The sequence below is a fragment of the Anarhichas minor genome, unplaced genomic scaffold, assembly GCF_050575085.1.
Source record: "Anarhichas minor isolate MPS153535 unplaced genomic scaffold, ASM5057508v1 ptg000054l, whole genome shotgun sequence".
NCBI classification, from domain to species: Eukaryota; Metazoa; Chordata; class Actinopteri; order Perciformes; family Anarhichadidae; genus Anarhichas; species Anarhichas minor.
This window is the reverse complement of record NW_027466500.1, coordinates 4,032,179-4,052,560: the sequence shown is the minus strand read 5'-3', so window position 1 is coordinate 4,052,560 and position 20,382 is coordinate 4,032,179. Positions and strand designations below refer to the sequence as shown.

The 20,382-nt window shown below is 41.9% G+C and overlaps 1 protein-coding gene across 2 annotated transcripts in view; it reads right to left on the bottom strand.

Moving 5' to 3' along the window:
* The window catches only part of ccdc88ab (coiled-coil domain containing 88Ab), a 59,321-nt gene that overhangs the window by 28,314 nt on the left and 10,625 nt on the right, over positions 1-20,382 (bottom strand). For both annotated transcript variants that reach the window (XM_076075779.1, XM_076075777.1), the window contains exons 3-4: positions 18,940-19,048; positions 5,129-5,198 (exon numbers count right to left, since the gene is read on the bottom strand). In XM_076075779.1, the coding sequence (XP_075931894.1) occupies positions 5,129-5,198; positions 18,940-19,048 (179 nt within the window). The remainder of the gene's footprint in view (positions 1-5,128; positions 5,199-18,939; positions 19,049-20,382) is intronic.

The following is a 20,382-nucleotide window of genomic DNA, read 5'->3' as shown; positions in this document are numbered from 1 at the left end:
GGCAGGCATACAGGAAGACAAGTATTACCTACCAGTTTACAATTCGTGGGACTTTCCAAATGTATTTTAATGAAAATCAAAACGGATGAATAAAGCTACTTCTCAACATTATCGCAATTTAGAGAGCGGCAAGTAGACGACCAAGCCGTTCCTTTGGGAAAGCTCAGAATCCCAAAACAGAGAATCTATCCTTCAACTTTACAGAATCCTCCTGACTACCAAGTAAATCTCCATCCTCTCATTCTTCTTGAATCAATAGAGACACACAAGTCAATGTGATATTGAGCAATCTAGACCTCGATGCGGTCATGAAGTTGCACGTTAAATGATCATCTTTTGGATAAGAGACCGATATTATACTCATGAGGATTAATCCTTGATCAAAGGCGCAAGCCAGCAGTTTAAAAAGGACAAACTATCACTGATAAGAGAAAGAAAGCTGCTGCGCTGCTCTCTAGACATAAACGTTGTACTTTGTGCTAGCGGGTTGTTTTGCATTACAGCTGGTGGAAAACTAAAGCTTTGCAGCAGCCTTTTTCCCCTGTATATGATTTCACTGTTGATTTACTCATTAAGGCCGGATAATGTTTGGATGTGTTCATCGTGGAAATTCAGCTGTAATTACATTCGTTCTGTACTGCAGCCAAGTAAAGAAGGTGAATTTTGTTTTTCTATGTCTAAGGGGAACTTTCCAGCTTTGGGTAGGACATTACAGCTAAATATATTACAAAGAAAACATGTACTAGTCTGTACCACCTCCCACATCTTTCAGACGTCAGGGATGTGTCCGGCAACTTACTTTCGTCATTCTTTACACAACTATGTCATGTTTTGTGTGTACAACCGAGTGCAACACTATTGGCTGAATCTAAAACTATTATCCCCATTTCCAAAAAAAGATTATGTTTCATTCCTCTCTCCGACAGCAGATTTTTAAACACACCTTTAACGTCGGACTAGGAAAAGGTGTTTGTAGTCGTTACAAACAGCCGTACTCAAACTAGTTATTTTCCAGCTCACCTGAGCCTTAAAATGATGTCACTCCTGCTGCAGCCATAACTAACTTGATTAAATAACTGCAACTGCAGAGGACTGATTGTACCAAGTAGCACCCAGACATAAATGACACGGCTTTATGGGTGTTAACTGGGACACTGATGGAAAAGCTCAAATAAAGACTTGAGTTTCTTGCCATCTATCCACTTTGGAAAAACCTCATTTCCATTCCTGCTATTATGGTAGTGTGCTATAAGCCAAGAGGATGTCACCGTTTTATGCTTAGTCAGTACTAGAAAACCCATAATCAGCACCTGCATTCAGGATAAGAGAAGAAATATTCGGCATTTGAAGAGAATAAGAGCAAATTTGGGCCTAGAAGGATGACGATAGATAAAACTTAATTCTCAAAGCTGCAGGGCTTAACGGTGCACTATTAGAGCTGTAGGAACCTATTCTGGTCGGGGAATGGATTTAGCTCAGCAAATCTACTGAAGCAACATAGGAAAGATAAGGACCCTCATAGGATAAATAATTTATACAGCTAGAGAGGGGGAACAGGAGGGAGAAATGGTAAGAGGGAGAGATGAAAGGAAAGGAGACAAAAGAGGGAAAGAACCACAGAGCACAAGCAACACAAACACATGGGAGGGATGTAGAAATAGAGACACCCAGAGAGAGAAAGAGAGCAGGAGGGAGGCAAAGAGGCAAGGTTGAAAATAGAAAAGAGAAATCTCCCTCTAGCAGCAGCAGCAAGGAGGCTTCAAGGAGGCGCTGCCATCTCTCTGCTAGCCTCCTCTTTTCTCCCTCCCTCTCTTCCTCGCTTCATCCATCCATTTATTCTCTGCAAGACGCATCCACCCTTCCTTCCTTCCTTCCTTCCTTCCTTCAACATTGTTACAAATCATCTGCGCCTCCCGAGTGTTTGCATTCACTCATCTAGGCTTCCTTTTTCGCCTCCTCTCCTTCCTCCCTGCTTTATCCTCCGAGCAGGAGACAAGAGGTCAGACGGACAGTGACTAACCCTTCTTCCTGCAACGCCATTGTTAATCTGTGTGCGAGGATGTGAGTGAATAAGAGGAAGAAAGTGTGGCTGCCTACATGTGCAATCAATTGCTACAACCCTCTCTTCTGCCATGATGAATAGAGTCATTCAGGACCCGATGACTTGCAGTTCAGTGGTGAAACTGGTACAAGCAATCCGATATTGCTTTGACAGCCTGCCAGAGTATATTCAGCCCATCTCACTGGAGCAGTGGATGGAGTTGGCTGAACCTTATTTTCAGATTATTTCAGGGGCACATGTGTTTTATAAGAGAAGATAGAGTGTCAAGTGACATAAGAAACAATGTCCGAACAACCCAGTCTGCTTTTACACAAGAAGCACTGACCCGGCTCATCATAAAGAAGCAAATGATAAAATACAAAAATGCATATTAGTCATATTGGCATTTTCTTCTGTTTATCCATTCTCATAGCTTTTAAAGCCAACCCAGCACTTACATCTTCTCAGTCGTAAACACACAAAAACAATTCAGTCTATTCTATTCTTTTCTATGGAGACACCACAACACTGTGGAAACAGACTGCATAAACACACCAAACATTCGGCAACACACATGGAGCACAGTTTAGTCGAGAAAAAAAAAATAATCAGGCCTATTTCTGCTAGAAAAGTTACTCCTTTGCACACACACATAACCGTCAAGCCCCTCGGTTAATGCTTTCTGTCAGCTGTCAACAGCTGTCTTTCCTGTTGTTGCTACTGTTAAAAAAGGGGTTCTGCTCAATGGGAGGCGCTTTCAGCTACAACCATGTTTTTGATCCATCCACATGTTTGGCCATATTTACGGAGGGAGGATATGATGCTTTTGTAGTCAATCACTGCAGACTGAATCCATGAAATAACAATAACATAAATGACTGCAAGTGACGTGAGTGAAGCAGCTACAGACCAGCATCAGACATTTTGGCGGGACAGATTAACCAAACATATTTTAAAGGGAAATACTTAAGTTTTCAGAAGATCAGTCCAGATCTCTGCTGAAAATTCACAGGCTTTAAGATAGACTAAACAAAGGAGGCACTGTGTGTGCGTGATTGCGCGTGTGCATGCAAGCATATGCGCTAAACACGACATGCATGCACAAGGTTAGTGTGCGTCTGCGCATCTCACTGTGCATGCATACAAGGCAGACTAAGGTAAATCAGAGCCTGGGGGTACTACAGTGCATTCCCACTGTTCACAGGTTTGAACGCACCCCTCCCCCACCCACCGACTGAACACTAGTGCACGCACTCACACAGATGCAGAGTCGTCCCCTGCCCCCTAATGAGAGCATAATAAAAGCCACATGGCCAATGACTTTCAGCTGGCAGACGTTGAGCCAGAGAGTCAGACTCCACAGCCACCGCTGGTCTGACTGACTGACTGATTATCTGACAAGCTAGAGGGTAAAGGGCAAAAGAAACCCTGGGGAATGCAGTCCACCGCTTTCTGTGTGCTCCGGTCCACTTGCTCGGAGCTGCCCTCCGCTCTCGTCTGAGTTAGATCGACTTTAGTCACTTAAGTCCTTTGTAAGGCTGCAGATCGGGTTTTTCAAGGTGTAGATCTTCAGAAATGTACTGCTTTGGAATTAAAACAGTTGACAATATTTTGGGAGTTCTGTTCATGAAAGAATCGCTCTTGGCTTCACAATAATGATGGCCTTACTTATAATAACATACTTAAAAATACTGATGAAAACGTGTTTCTTTTGCAGGGCAGATGTTTTACCTCTAAGGGGAATTAACAACCAAGTCATCCATGCATGAAAAAGAACACAACGACGCACGTCTATGCGTGTGTACACGCTGCGGCCTCTTATTGTTGCCTGTGGGGGCGTTTGAAAATTTAAAAAGGCAACTGTGACCATTGAAAAGCGATGAAAACCCCCAAAATAACAGCAATGGCGGTGGTGAAGGTGTGACAAAAGCAGCTGAGGGAGGACGGGGATTTAGAAGCCATTTCATCTGCTTAAAAAAAAAAAAAAACAGGTACGAATATCCTTCAACACGCCGTGTCAGCTGAGCCTGGAAACAATTCACTGTGAAGAGCTGATGATTACATTTGCAGAGATGCACACAAAGGCTATGAAGCTTTGTGTGGACACACTTTTCCAGAAAGTAAAAATCCAATGACCGTGTAGTGGTTTTAGCTAAAGTTTTCCAGTGCAGGCTATTGTGCCTGTAACTGATGTTATCAGGATGGGAGCATTTTTTCCATCACATAGTCATCAACACAATCCTTTTATTTCCACAGCCAGCACAGCATGATCTAAACCGATGGCCTGCTACTAGTTATCTTATCTCATCTCTTAGCTCACAGGCTTCATCGGGCTCACATTGGGATATCAAGTAGCAGTTGGGGCTGCAGAGGTCAAGCTGCTCAAACATGTTTGCATGAAACACAAACACTTGACACTGCGCTACTGTTGCGTCAAGGCTGCTCAGGCATATCAAATGTCTGTGGTCAGTACAGGTCGAAGCTTTTACTGCAAAATGGTTAAATTAATTGAACACTTCAGGTGATAGAAGTACACAGAGTTAGCCTGCTTTCTTGTATCTGTCTTCTTAGAGCTTCATTAAAAGACTAGTGTTAATGTGTCCTTGAAACCAATCCATTCATCTGTCCATTTCCCATCACCTCAACAACACAACCAGCACTGTTCACTAACGTCTGTGAAGTCTCTTCTAATTCTGCCATCAAGTCATTTATTTAATTAGCGTGGGTTATGAATGGCAGTCCAATAGACAGCTCATTATCGGGTTAATGGAGAAACAAAGAAAGGAAGTGGCTGGAAAATGAAATCTACATCCAGAGAGAAAGTCACTTGAATCCTCAAAGCAATGGATAATTAAAAGAGGACTATTGTTACTGATGTCTTATTAGAATGCATGTGTGCTCCTTGTGATCTGTACACATGCTTGCTGCTCAAGTCATTCAACAAGAGGAATGTCTTGAAGCAGATGTGAATATTTTTTCAGTTTTTCTTATGTTTAGAGGCCAAGAGCACTAAAACCGCTAGAGCATTGGTGAAGGTATTAGTCTGCATAATATGGTGGTTGTATTGTTTAGCACACTGACACTTACCAGACAGAGGGTTGCGGCCCAGAACCAGCACGTTCGGTAAAGGCATCATCACCAGCTGCTGGAGGGTCTCCTGTTACACAAAGAAATAAAAAAGGAAGTCAGGAAGAGAGATCAATATTTAGCATTTAAAAAGAATTACAGATATGAAAATGGAGAGATACAATTTGCACGACCCTAACCTAGCTCAAACAACTTGATCTAATTACGCACACACACACAGTGTGTGTGAGGGTTGGGCACCTAATTTTGATGTTCTGGTTTAAGTGAAATAAATCATCAAATTATGGGCACTGCAATGGTGCACAAACAAGCTACTAGCAACAACAAATGACTTACTTTCATGTCTTTACATCATTATATTGACTAATCTTTGGCCTACACATGATGCAAAGTGTATTCATTCAAAACAACCATAAAAACAATTTGTCATGGTGCTACATTATAAAACCATTGATGGAGGCGATCACTCAACAGCCTGACAAAATATTGTTGCAGTCCTAACCTTTAGAGCAGTACAAACAAAGACCAAACCACAGTCGTGTTGAAAAGAAAGGCTAGTTTCTTTAAGGACATGAAGGTCACCTAACTTAAATATGTCATGTCTGCTCTTTGCCATCAGGTGGACAGAACTCATTAGACCCACAGTTCTATGCAGGTTACTGCTGATGTCTTGACAAGGAGGCTTATATAAGTACGGGGTGTTGGAGAACCCCTCCCCCCTCTCTACCGCCATAACCATCTGCCCTACTGTATACATATTGCATTACCTCATCGTGGAGGTAAAGCGGGGCAGGAAATCTGACATCATTTGGTGGTTAAAAATGGAGCCACAACTGTGATTATTTTTGAGAATGATTGAAAGCGGCTACCAGCTAATTTGACAGAGCGAATGAAATCAAAACTGTATACCTAAAATATCTTCTACACGTTTGAACTATCTAAAAATCACATTGTAGAAGCAGAAACGTTGCAGGAATATAAAAAAAAAAGGGTAAACCACTGCTACCATTGCTAATGCCAAGTCAAAAGGAGGACACCGTACTTAATAGGATATGTTTTACTGTCATGGACTTATCTACGAACAATACATTTTTTCCTAATCTTTACCTTAAATTAATGAGTAGGTTGACGAGCCCCTAACATAATATTTACAACCATATATTACCATATGCATGTATGTACTGTACAGCAAAAAAGACATGTACAAGCAAAACAAAATCTTATAATATGAATTGCAAACTCCTTGGTGATGGTTTTAAGAAAATGTTAAATGTGCACTCTCTCTCTTCCAAGGTTTCCTTTAACACCATGTTTCAGTTCCTCTTTTCTCCCATAAAAATGTGTTTGTACATAATGTGCTTGTTGTTTGAAGAACCTAAATGTGTCCCTGGTTCCTCATGTCAAGGCAAATGTATTCAACACAGTTGCAAACAACTTCAGATTTATCCTCCTTATCGGGGCTTGCAGCAGAGGCGACTGACCCCTGTGGTCTTCTGAACCTTTGTTGGCTGCTTGATTTGATGCAGAGACAGAAAACCACTGGTTTATAGGGGAAGATGTGAAGAATGTGTGTGTGTGTGTGTGGGGGGGGGGGGGGGGGGTAGATTTCCAGTACATCACTCACATCTGGTTTCAAGCAGATAGCACAGATTGACAAATAAAAAAGGAACTGCTACAAGATGTTGTGTATCATACTGTACTGTGCAAGTCTTAGTTGCGTATTTTTGCACATCCCCGTGTTGATGACTGTTGGTTCAGGGTTTGCAGTTAACTCATGAAGTGGGATCCATGAAGTGTGTGGTGAAAGAAAAAACTGTCATTACCACGTTTTCATTTGAGCAAACAAGTGAATGAATGTATTCTTACATAAAAAAAAATAATTGTCCGTAGTTTAGTATATGCCCACCAAATGTCTTCAGAAGCAGCTTCTATGACCTGAGGTGAAGATCTAAGTTTGGGCTGCACTGATCGTCAGTCACAGTTATTAAATTAGGAGCATGGTTGTCACGATTTCTCTGTCATGGTGATATCAGCACTGACCCCATTTGCCCCGTCCGTCCATCTCTCTGTTTACACTGGTGTATAGGTCATGCAGGGTCATTGACCAAAAAAAAAAAAAAAAAAAAAAAAAAAAAAAAGCCCAGCCATTTTCAAACCAACGGAACAGAAATGAGACTATTCCCTTTTCAGATATGTGATTCAGATCTTATAAAGTGAATTACCGGCATGTTGGTCTTGTAAATAGACAACAACAAATTCAGTGATGCCAAAAACACAGTAAATAATTCATCAAATCCGATATTATATGGTGACCCTGACTCTAATGATGAGACATACTGTGTCAGGCTGTTCCAGTCAGGAATGGTCTTTTTGTCTGATGACTGAGACAGATTGACTCAACAAGCGTCAGACAGAATAATCAGCGGCGCTCAGACGGCCACAGTTGGTGTCTCACAGAACAGCATTTGGTGTGCCTGGAAGCCAATCCACCATGTAGAACTCATGACGGCCGCTTTGGGCAGAATCAGCCAAGACTATAAAAACGGCAAAGAAACCAAAATCTGCTTCATCAAAAGGAAACTGTGGAGCCTGGAGTCACCCTCATATCTAAAGTTGTTCTCCCTAGTTGTGTTTTAAATCAATTTTCAGAGAGAAAGAGAATTGACACCAGCAGATTGAACATCTTGCTCTTGTGCAAACTGCTAACAGTACTTTCAGCATTGCAGAAAATGATGAGTCACCACAAAGAAGAAACACAATCACACACACACACCTTCTCCTCAACCACCTGTCCCACTACTGCCCACTGCTTTCCATCAACACATGCTCACACCTGCCCCCCCTTCAATGGCAGCATGTGTTTGCTGTGCAAGCACGACATTTCAGGCCAGGCTTTCTTTTTTCCCCCCCGTCATCTTTTTTCAAAAAATGTTCACACTCACTTTATCACAACAAGTTCCCACTGCTAAGAAGAAAAGAATTGATCTTTTACTGAACACAAAGACAAGGCGAAAATTACATTAAGGGCTTTAGTGCGGGTATCGGTTAAAGAGTTTACAATGGAATGACCTGTACTGTGCTGAGTCATGAGCTTATTGCAACACTCTGCCTTTTCAAAACCACTTCTCCTCCCTTTCCTTCCATTGAACCGCTCTTACAGTCCGTGTTCCTCCGATATGCCCGGGAGTTAACTTGGAGCTTTCTGAAAAAAAAACGTAAAAAGAAAAACCAGCTTCTAATGTTTTTTCCTCTCATTTTTTGTCTTTGTTCGGTATCTGACTTTAGAACAGTAAAAACACAGATTGTAGCACTATAGAAATAATGCAGACTAGATTATTTATAGACGTTCAGAGTGCGAACACCACTGTGTCTTTTCCTGCAGCACAATGTCTATATTTTATGCCATATGGAGAGGAATATTAAATCACTAGTTACAAACTATAATGCTCCGACTGCTTAAGGAGCTGGAGATATAAGGAAATAGCGCTTGCTTTGGATTGGTTTTATTGGTAACCACTTTGTTTTGGTGGCGCTATATTGATGAAATGGAAGGATGGACGCACTACTAATACAACACCCTAAGTATTTTGCCAGTCAAATAGTGCATGTAGATAAAGGGCTGTATTTTTGAAAGATGGTGGGTTATAACATGCTTTGAGGATTAGCTGCAGGCTAATGAAGCTAAACTACAGTAGACTAATATGCCTCTTGGATTAGCTGGCGAAGGCTTAGCTCTCATACATAAAACATGATGGACACTGCAGGAGGGAGACCAGCCACCACACTGATCATGTCACGGTGATGTGCTACAAACACCGACAGGCATGCAAGCGCACGCACACACTCTCTCTCTCACTCGGCTTTCAAACGGAAAGCCTGACTGTGGCAGCAGACACGTCCTTGGCTCAGTCACTATGTCACTATCTAACCATATCCAATTCACACATGGGGAAGAGGGAAGAGTCACTCATTTATATTTTCAAAAAAAGACATTTACATAGTGAGGAGTGAGTGATGATGGAGAATAAATGAGAAATGGAGCAGGAAGATGAAGACAGAGAGAAAGAGAGAGATGCAGCTTTGATTCCAACACTTCTCACTCCAGGCACGCAACGCTGAGCTGCCTCCTCTTCTCACCGTCTTCCCTTTCCCTTTCCCCCCCCATCCCCCTACCCCGACTCTGTATTGCTGTATTATTGATTCCAGCAGGATTCACAGCTCCTCTTCCATCCCACGGAGACATTTAGACAGACTGATGAATGAGGCGTTGGTTAAAAGGAGAGCTTGTCGAACACAATGGGATTCGCTCATTCAATATGTTTTGTAAAAAAAGGGATGTGGTATTGGGCACGTGCCTTTATGTTCATGTGAGCAGCTCAATACAGTCTTCAAATTAGCTCTGCAGGTCTGTTAAACTCACATACTATCACAAAAATATTGATCTGCCTCATCCTCCCAGGGCTGTTCCAACATTTCCTCTGGAAATGAAATCCCCGACATCCTCAATTCAAACTTAGAAAAAGATATACTAAAGAATATTTTTTTTTAAAGAGCATTATGAGGCAGAGATACAAAACCTAAATGATTTGGAGGGCTGCATCCTGCTCTATTGTCTCAAGCTAGCTGTGGGCTGAATGGAGGTCTGCTGACAATTGAGATAATATTCTGCTGATCCATCAGTTTGGTAGATGACGGGGACACACACGCACACACACGCACACACACACACACACACCTGCAAATGCAATACATGCCCAGAGGTGCTAAAATAAATAGTGCATGTGCTCTTACAGTAGGAAGGTGTGTAAGTTTGTGTTAAAGTGGTGTCACTGACAAGGTTACAAGGCTGCTGTGTTTCTGTCACACAGGAGCCCCGTCTGTTAAACTAGCCCTCCCCAACACACACGCGCACGAACACACCTCCATACAACTCCTTCCCATCCATCCATCCACAACTTCCGCAGTGGCACAGATTTAATAGGGGACTAATTGTACTGCCACTGTGTGTGTGTGTGTGTGTGTGTGTGTGCGTGTGCGTGTGCGTACAAATGATGCCTGAACCCTGAATCACACCCATTCTGCAGACATGGAGTGTTACCATAGAAACGAGGGGATGGGTTTATTCTCCCCATGCTAGGGAGTCTGACACACATGTACAAACATACACACACACACACTCTCCCCTGGGTAAGGCACTGCGGACTTCCCTCCTGCTGAAAAACTGCAGAGATTATGAACTTGAAAAGGTTATTACCACCAACAATAGGAAGGAGTGTTCTTCCTCTTTCTCTCACAACACACACACACACACACACACACACACAGAGAGAGAGAGAGAGAGAGAAACCACTAAACACCTGATATCACTCTACAGCACCATGAACCGAATCACTGCAAGGAAAGCTTGTCCTGCTGTTCAGCACTATAAAAGACCCATAAGAACACAAAAGGGGATTTGCGCACTGCGGTTCAATATCCCTCCAGTCGCCTAGTTAGATAGATGACTAAAGGCTTCCTTCTGATACTCTTTATTTTATCTGAGGAAAACAAAAATGATCCATCGTCTATGGATGTGAGCTGGACGTTTTAATCAACAAGGGAAACTCATAATGTGTACAAAGCTAGACTACTTTGGATTTCTTTAAATCTAGAGTTTGTAATAATGTGTGCAAATAAGGTTAGAACCATTTTCTTTCAAAGAGAAGTCTGAATGACAATGTCAAACATCCTCAAATGGGAAAGTAGATATTGTTTAATTACCTTCAGGAACACCAACAGATGAAACTATTTTTTGTTTTACTTTGCCCTGCAGAACGACAGAAGAACTCTTAACTTAAAAAACAGTGAATAATGGAGAAGTAAGAATGACCCTGTGAAAGTAATGATATTAGTCATCACGCAGTTCCTGGCTATGTGCAAATGTGATGAATAAAGAAGTGAAATAAAGCTAATTGTTGAACTACTAATTAATTAAATGTGACCTGACAACAGTTGCTCTTGGCTCAACACTGGACTCCAGTGAAAAGGACAGCAGCCGGGGTCTCCTGTGGGCCAGATGGACGGATCATCTCTTACACGAGGAGGAGGAGAGAACGAGCCATTAGTACCCGGTTCCTTTTGTTCGCCGCTGTTATCTATCGGCTAGAGTGCTTTTTACAACAAACCCCTGAGGCTGAACGAGTGGACGGGTTGATCCTGCTGCTCGTCTCAAAAGGTGGAGACAGGTGGGCTGGGGAAGCCCGACCCCTCCACCCTCTCCAAAACATTCAAACTACTTCAATTTTTTTGAATTCTAAGGCTGGATGTATTATATTTTTTGGACATGCTCTAGTTCAGTGATGGAAAACAAGAACCCAGCTTCCAGCTTCCCCTTAATAAAGCAACTCTGCTAGTGCCTAAAAAAAACAACCCGCTTTCAGCATATGGGAACCTACTCTACATCATAACTGCTGCAAATTCCCCTTCACATGTACTCTAGCTCACTCGGCACATGGACAGTGAGGATGTCTGTGTACAAATATGTCTCGGAAGAAGTGAGTGTTTGTCTACAGTAAGCGGCCAACAAGACCGCCGACGGCAATAAATTACATTTAATAACAAGAATACTTCCCTTGTTTTAAAATCTGAAAAGTACTCGCAGGGCTCGACAGTATGCGTTACCAGGTTGCCTTTGGGATCCATTTTGAGAAATTGGCAACACATTTTTGGGCTTTGGTTGCATTCAGTGGCAACCCCGTTTTAACTTGTGAAGATAATGAAGGCAAACAGCAGAACGTGCACCCAAGTCTCTTCAGCTGCATTTGATTTCGCTGTCTCAGCAGAATCAAGACAGATTGGAGGTCATCTCTGAAAGCAGAGATGATGGACAAGCTGATGTTGGTGTCACTTGAAGGACCCACAATCCACCACTTCAATGCCGAAGGGCCAATAGATTTGTGGTGGGAAACAGCATAAAGATTTAGAAAACTAAAATAAGAAAGTGAGACAACGGCTGAACAAGAGGCCAGTGACTTGCTGAAATGGAGAACAGCTTAGAGCAGCGCTGCAAAATGAAGCATATGGCTAAAGAATCGTCAGAAATGTTATTACATTCGTCATCATTTTCTTAAGTGATCCTGCAATTTTTCTTATTTGGCTGCCAAACTTTACAAATACTTAATCCAAGCATATGTACGGTTTTAGGAACAGAACCAAACACAACAAAGGGTTCAAAGCTTTAACTTCACTTATAATATTTATTCAAGATTTACTTCAGAACTATACTCCCTAACTCTACTCCATTAAGAAATGTCTGACAGCCCGTGTGATTGTTCAAAAACCTAGCTAGCTAGCTAGCTAGCTGCTACGCCATGGTCAACAGGATATTCAGACGAGCTAGCATGCGAGTCTGCATGACAACACACATTGAGCCTGCAGCTACAGGCATATGCCCTAATAAACTGATTTGCCCATGACTGATGCTGAGAGGAGCAGCAAGACAAGAAGTCAATAGGGAATTCCAGACTAACAAAACAAACATATATTAAAACATATTTGTTTGTTTTGACTGGGTTCAGGTTGAAGGCAATAAAAATAACTGCTGGCTTGAGGCAAAAGCTGTAATAACAAGGATGAAAAAAAGAATGTTCTTTTTTTATATCGAGTCAAAACCAAAAAACCATACAGAATGTTGCAGCAGATTTTGTGTGTGTGTGTGTGTGTGTGTGTGTGTGTGTGTACGAGGGTAAAAGAGTGTACTTTGTGCGTCTGTGTTTAAGCTTCACTCTGGCCCAGCAACAGAGCATCTTTGTGAGGCTTTAGTGAAGAAGGAAAAAAAACCAACAGTCGAGTACGCTGGATTCTTCTTCATCTTAAGAAATACTTAACGGACTTATACGTTCTCAGGCTGGTTTCAACTTGGCCTACAAATGATAACTAATCAAACACATCAAGAGGGCCAGATAACTTACCCATTATTACCTATTTTGAGAGCCTTGCCAAAGAACCTTGCAACGCCTCGGGGCCCGGCCCGCTCAGCATGAATGGTGCCCTCTGTCACTCTTTAAACCGTCAAAACAGAGCTCCCAGCCTTAAGTTTACGCCACCCCCCAAACCAAAGCAGTGGCATGTAGAGGACAGAACTGCGCTTATTTCCAAAAGTAACGTCTTTAGATGGGAGCAGAGAAAGATGTTGCTTTTAACTTCCCAACAGGGCTCAATAGACTGCAATAAAACTAATCAAGATTACATAACATCCAAGGGAGCTTGAATATTCTTATAAAACAAAAATGTAAAGTACCCAGATTTTTGTCACTGGAAAAAGGTTTTGCCATCCCATTTATTTGAATGCGTCGTTTTGACATTGAATGGCACCAGATGCTCTCCGAGCCTGGTTTTCATAAACCAGGACAAAGGGATTCACTAAGCAAGCTTTGAGAGAAGTCAGTAAAAGCACAAGGACTTTAGTTCAGCTGGCTGAAGCGCCGTATTACACCCCGCTTAAGAATGCCAAACCAAGGCCACAAAATGAAAAGGGAGGCCTAGTATATATTTGGACTGACCACCAGAAAAATGAAACCTTCGGTTGACTCTGCTGTACAGAAATGACCAAGTATCCGGAAAAGTTAATATCGCACTCAGGAAACGGAAATACGATAATTGCTAACATGCACATTTACCCTCACTTACAGTTAGGAAATATCTTACTACAATCAACATGGCTGCTAATGTGCAACATTAAAAATGCATGGTACTTTCATTAAGACAGGCACACACATGCTTACAGCTGTTCAGCTTTAATCTGTTCACCAGATTCTGAAGCCTGTCTAGACATTGACCTCCTCCTACACAACCTACTGCACCAGAATCACAACACAGACTTTGATCGCAGACACACACTCGAGCTCAGCCCCAGAGAGCTATGAAATGAAAACCATTATTATTGAAATTCTTGTCTTGCGTCATTTCACATTTCACAGCCTCTGCACAAAGTCGATCTTCATGGGATTCCCATGTGGAAAACGACACACGCACACACAAACACACACACTGCTAGGATTACTTCTCAGAAGTCAAGGGGCAGGGAGAAGGAGTGAGAAAATAGTGAAGGTAAGGGGGGGAGGAAAGGGACAAAGGGAAGTCCCAGAAAACGTCCTTAACTGTCTACCGCCGATGGTTCAGGAAGGTTAAGGAATTAGTCATCTCTTGACACCAGAAGAGCCTCAGGGAGGGAAGAAAGAGAGGAAGACTTTATTGAATCGGAGCCCTTGCTGACCCGCTAGACGCTCTAAATGAAATATAGAGCTTTTATAAAAGAGACAACATATCTATGGACACCACTTCTAACCGGTAGCCTCCGGGTTAGACAATCGACTTTATGTGAGTGAATTCAGCCCCCCTTGACGCATTACTTTTAGGTTTGTCCACTTTTGCTCCATGAAGAAAACACATAATGCCCATTTGCTCTGTTGACTTACAGTGATATCCTTACCTAGAGTGGTTTCTAACCGATTCTGGGAAAATCTAATTAAAAAGGGTCTCAAGCGAGATCAATTTATTGAATGAGAGGAAGCAACCAACCATACAAGGCTTCCACTCACTCCATGGCCTCTGTCAAAGTGCTGAGTAGTACAATAAACTGAGAACCTGCCAAGTCCATTAGCCTAGGACCTGAGTGGTCCCGTCTTCGTCCATATGGTTCTGAAAATCGTAAACAAGTAACCGACAGAACAACCACAGGAAAAGGAGACTACTACAAACCATATATCAAAGACAATTTTCCTCCTCATTACCCCAATAAGAACTGGCTCCTTTTGATTCTAAAGCAGAAACTGTGTGTGAGTGGGTACAGGGTTTCCCACAGGATTTTGAGAGACTGTGGTGGGTGGACCTCAGACCCTCTGGGGGGGGGGGGGGGGGGTCCTGGGGCACGCTAACCCGGAAGGAAATCTTTTAAAACCAAATGCATGAATCTGCTGCACTTTGACGGCAAGATTAAGATTCTATAAAGGACGTTGTACTCTTGTAAAAGATGTTGGTCTCTAGCAGCGGTGGTGAAGTCAAGTAGTGTACTTAAGTGCAATTTTGAGGTACTTTACTTGAGTATTTCCATTTCATGTAACCTTATATTTCCCCACACAAATGAGTGCACGTCTGCTACATGCTGCTCATGGTTTTGTCTCTCGTCGACGGACCAGACAACAACTAGAGGAAGGACCGTCTGTACTCGTACTCTCCTACTTAGTGTTCTTGCATTTTTAAGCCGTCTTCTGAGCATTAATAATCTGAGTCAGTCTCTTTACTCTGATTAAATACACACTATCCACCCTCTTGACACTTTTAGTTGATTAGCAGCTGCAACGATCGCAGCAGTAAAATAAGAACAACTTCATGTCTACTACTTGTAAATCAAAGAGAGAGGGAGTTAAAAAGGGAACTGCACGAAATAACTGAGAAAACTCAAGGAGCAAACAATCAAGAGGGTCTCATGGCTTTTTATGTCATCCAACCTCAAACTCTTAGGCGTGAAACACCGATATCCCCATGTGAACAAGCCACTGATTCTTTTTCTAAGAACCACATTGTGATACAGTCTGACTTTAGTCTAAATTACGGTGTAAATATCAATTCCGTGGGTTGTTAAGGCCCTGAAAGGCCATAAAGGGGGCAGAAAAACACACAGCAAGGAGGGCATTAGGCATCTGTGTAGGGAATACTTAGCCCGTAGGTGGTCTATGTGAGGCAGAGCCTGCAGACACAAGTGGCTGAACAATAGTGTGACCAGGAGGTCAACAGAGCGATGCAGCGACAAACAGAGAAGATTAATGAAACACCACAGACGAACAAGTGTTTCCTTGTTGCCTTACAATGTCCTCCAAAGCAAAAACAACACTGAATAGAATGGGTTAAATGCCCTCAAAACATGCAAACACTGCATTTCTTGCGCTGCATTTAGATCTCCAAAACAGCCCGTTTACTCACAAATGCTAAATTGAGATATCGGGACAATACCGACTCAAATAGTTGGATCAGGTATCTTGACAATGGGCCGATCTGGTGTTGGATACCATCATTTTAATAAATAACAATTCAGCACATTTCTATCCATGTATTTGTTTACATTTTGTTTTACAAAGTAAGGAAAACCATGTTTAATCACGCCTGATGCCTTATATATAAATTAATAAGCTGTGATCATTCTTTCTGGTATCGGATCGGTACCGACAGTTACCCAAAGCCCAGATATCTGTATCGGGACTGAAAAAGTCGCATCAGGCATACCTACTCCTTAACTAACCCATTTTTCAAAAAGAGATGAGAAACCTCACTTTGAATTGAACAATTTGGCCAAATGGACAGAAGCCGACTCAACTTTTAGATAAAACAATGATTTGATTCAGTAAAATTTTAAAAAGGAATTTAAAAAATGAAACTAAAAGGTAAATAGATTTTGCAATGTTTTTACAAAGTTTACAATGTACACATTCTGTCATTAGCAAAAACAGATAATTTCATATTTTCAGTAATAGTTTCCTTTTTGACAGAAAAGGTGGGAAGTATTGCAGTAAAATGCTGGATTCAGGATGAAAAAGATGCGAGTACGTCCTGTCGCTAACTGAGTCACGAAGATGCTCTTTATGTCTTCAACCCTTCCCGTCATCTCATCATCCACCGACCCGGCTGGTCACTACTTAACTCCAGCAGCCACCAACACCGATAATAACACTGCTGTCCATTAGAGGCGGCCTAGTGGGGCTTTTGTCGGCTTATAACGTCAAAGTCTACACAATAGGCTGATTGTTTAAATAAGACGGTGAGTGATTAACAGGATGTTTAAGACCCAGGCAGACTAGACCTAACAAAGCAATTATCCAACCAGTGACACTCTTCACTTGACTTCTGGGGCCAAATGTAAGAAGGAACTTCAGACACAGAAACAGCGGATTAAAGAACAATCTAAACACGTCAAAACAACAAGAACTATTTGGTCTTATTCAAGTACTATCAATTTACAAAAAAAAATAATTACATCTAACCAAAAGTGGGCCTTAATATACACACTGTCTCAATTTCATCCTGAATAATACTAAATTAGGTGATAAGTAAGTTCCCTGAGGATGTGGGTCACAGTCCTGAGTCTGAGGTGTCTCTGTCTGTGTGTCTGCTTGGACATAAACATTCCTAAATTTACTGCACTGTCGCAACAGCATGCTGGGTCACGCTCGATTCCTGTTCATCATAAACACGGTGGAGACGCTGTTGCAGCAATTTATTGAATCATATTATCTCTGGATTGTTTTAATCCGCTAAAAGTCACAGGTTTCACAATTGGATCAACATTTACACACAGTTAAGAACTGACACTGCATTTAAGCAATACTGTGTGACAGAAGACAGAAGAAAAAAAAGAAACATTTCAAGTAGAAAGAACTGAACAATTGTAACAGCAACTTGACATTTTGTTGTGTACCATGTTTGTTCCGATTTGTGTTGGTCTAACAGATCATGTGCTACCAAGCCCAGACGGTTTAGCCATTTCCCAGATTTGTAGGGTCCAGTTAGACGATTCAGGCTCTCAGGTCATAGTCAGACCTAGCGTGTTGTATCTACATAAATTCATAATAATTGACAGTCTCAGCCGTAGAGAGTGAAATGGATTATAGCTTAGATTACATCATCAACTTTTTGGCATCTAGCCACTGATATGGCCTGCAAACTCTTTAATCAACCGCTTAGCGTGCTATGTGTGCGTACTGCAAAGTTCACTATGTGGTTAAGAGATGGTCCAGGATTTGTGTCTACAGACATTTCCCCCGACTACTTGTATATCAATGCATTACTCCCTCCTGCATTTACAGCTTTCCACATGTGATCGTATCATCCCAAAAAAGTGTGGGGCTCATTTTCTGATATGTTATCAAGGAGCTCATCTTTCATCTTTCCTCCATCTTTAACTCCCCCTCACATCCTCGACCACTTTCTCTTTAAAGCCTTAATCATTTCCTTTTGGGACATTTTAAGATTAACTGTGGGGGACAGAGTTAACCAACTGTGCGAAGCAGGAAACACAGACAGAACATGAGATAAGACTTCACTACATGTGACTCGGTGTGCTTCTATCACCGTCACATCTCTCTCAATAAAGCTTCTACATCTGTCTTGCAATGCTGTGATAATGCTGCTTTATGTAGTTTCATTCTCTTTCGGGGACACCTTAGACAAACTGAAGCTGATTTATCAGGTCATGAAATAAAAACAGAAAAGTAAATTGTATTGACTGATGTATCACAGAGAGGCAGATCAGTGGCTTCATGCGTTTCACATTCCTGATCTCTATATATTTACTGGGCCCTCTCTGGCATCTGGATGAAAGAGTCACGATACCACATCATACGCAGTCACACATGTGCAAATATAGCTCTGTCTATACTGCCAAGTCAAATGTGGCATGTGCGTGTGTGGAGACATGTAATTCTGTGTGTGTGTGTGTGTGTGTGTGTGTGTGTGTGTGTGTGTGTGTGAAAGCTGTGTTGTCTGCTTGGATTTTTTTTACTGTAACCCGAGGGTTAAAAAAAAAACCCTGTTTGAACGCAGACCACCCCGGTTCAGGCATAAGTGAACATGGTAACCGAGAGTGCGGCTGTACTTGGAGGCGAGCTTCAGACCGAGCCGCGCACGAACGAGTTTATACAAGTTATTCATCATGAGTCTGACCAAGAGACTCTGCAAATAAAACAGTTCGCAACCGTCATCAAAACGTGAACACTGTTCAAGCAAAAAGAGGAACAGCTGATATCTGACTCTGCAGCTTGTTCAGCAGAGAGAACTCTTACCTGATAGTAGCCTTTAATCTGCCTGATGAGAATAGAGAGGTTCTGGATGCGCAGCGTGGGGTCATTGTTCACCTTCTTGTTGGTCCTCTGCACCGTGGCCTTAGGATTTCTGTGGGGAGAAAAATGGCAGCGTGTGTCACTGGGTTGTTGTTTGACACTATGTTGTTCAATGAGATGGAACCAGTGTGTGTTTGGCTAAAATCATTAGCAGCACAGTGATAATGGACCCTTGTCCAAGTAGGGTCAGTGACACAAGCATGTGAAAGAAAGCACAGACACATTCAAAGACTGTCTGTTAAATCCAATTCAAACATCTCTATGCGACATTTAAATGGTCAGGCTACATTGTCAAAGCTACAACAGACCCTCTGTAGACTGCGCTTCAAACTACTGAGACAGATTTCATTAGCGCGGTAAAGGGAGCATGTTGTTTATGTAATTCTGACCATTTCATCTGTCTGAAACAAAGAGAAGAAGTTTTCTTCTCGGTGCTCGCAGGATACAGAGCCTGTGTCTTTATCTGACTGTGTGTTGCCCAAGGGACATTAAAAGGAGCATGCACGACGACTGATGCTATCACGGGTGTCAACATGTTTTAGTGAGCCTCAGAGACATTCCACAAACTCGCCTCCCCAGTCGCTGTTATCCAACAATCCACACTGCTATTTTGCATATCTATCTTAAAAATATCTTGCATATCTAATACCAAACCTCATTTAATCTCAAAACCTTGTTAAACCACAGTTACTGGCATGTTAATTGGTGTAACTAATTGATGCAGAGAGGTGAGTTTCCGAGCAATTTGTGTCTGTCTGTCTCTTCGGATGCTTAACATGCCATCTGCCAGTCACATGGTCAGTACTTATCAGCAATCCATGCATTAATCAATTACTGTCCCACGTTTTGACTTTAGAATTAACCTGTCAGGGCTTCTTAACTGCTACCTTTGGCAGCATGAATCGTATTCATTAAAAGGTTGTTGAAATGGCAGTTACAAGTTAAAAGTTAAACAGACTAATGTTATGCAAGACATGTGGCCTTAATGCGATAACTACTGATCCCCTGAGGGAAATTCCTATTTCATAGACTCCCACTTCCCAGAACAGAGGGGGTGACAAAGCAGCAACACAAGAGCTTATAAGGTTTCACCAAGTAGCAGAGAGACGCTTTGAAAGACACTGTCATACTTTGCAGGCTTCAAATATCTGTGTAAGGCACAGAAGTCCTGTTACATTCATAGGTAAACGGAATCCAGCACAACTGACAACTAATATTTGAAAGATTATACAATAAAATATGAAGATAAACATCACTTTTATATCTATTTGATCAAATATTTTTACAAAATTTAAACAGTGCATGCACCAACCACCAGCCTGGTAAAACTGGTAAAGTGGGTGCTAGATTTGTAGAACACTGCTAATATTTAATAATTTCTTTCTC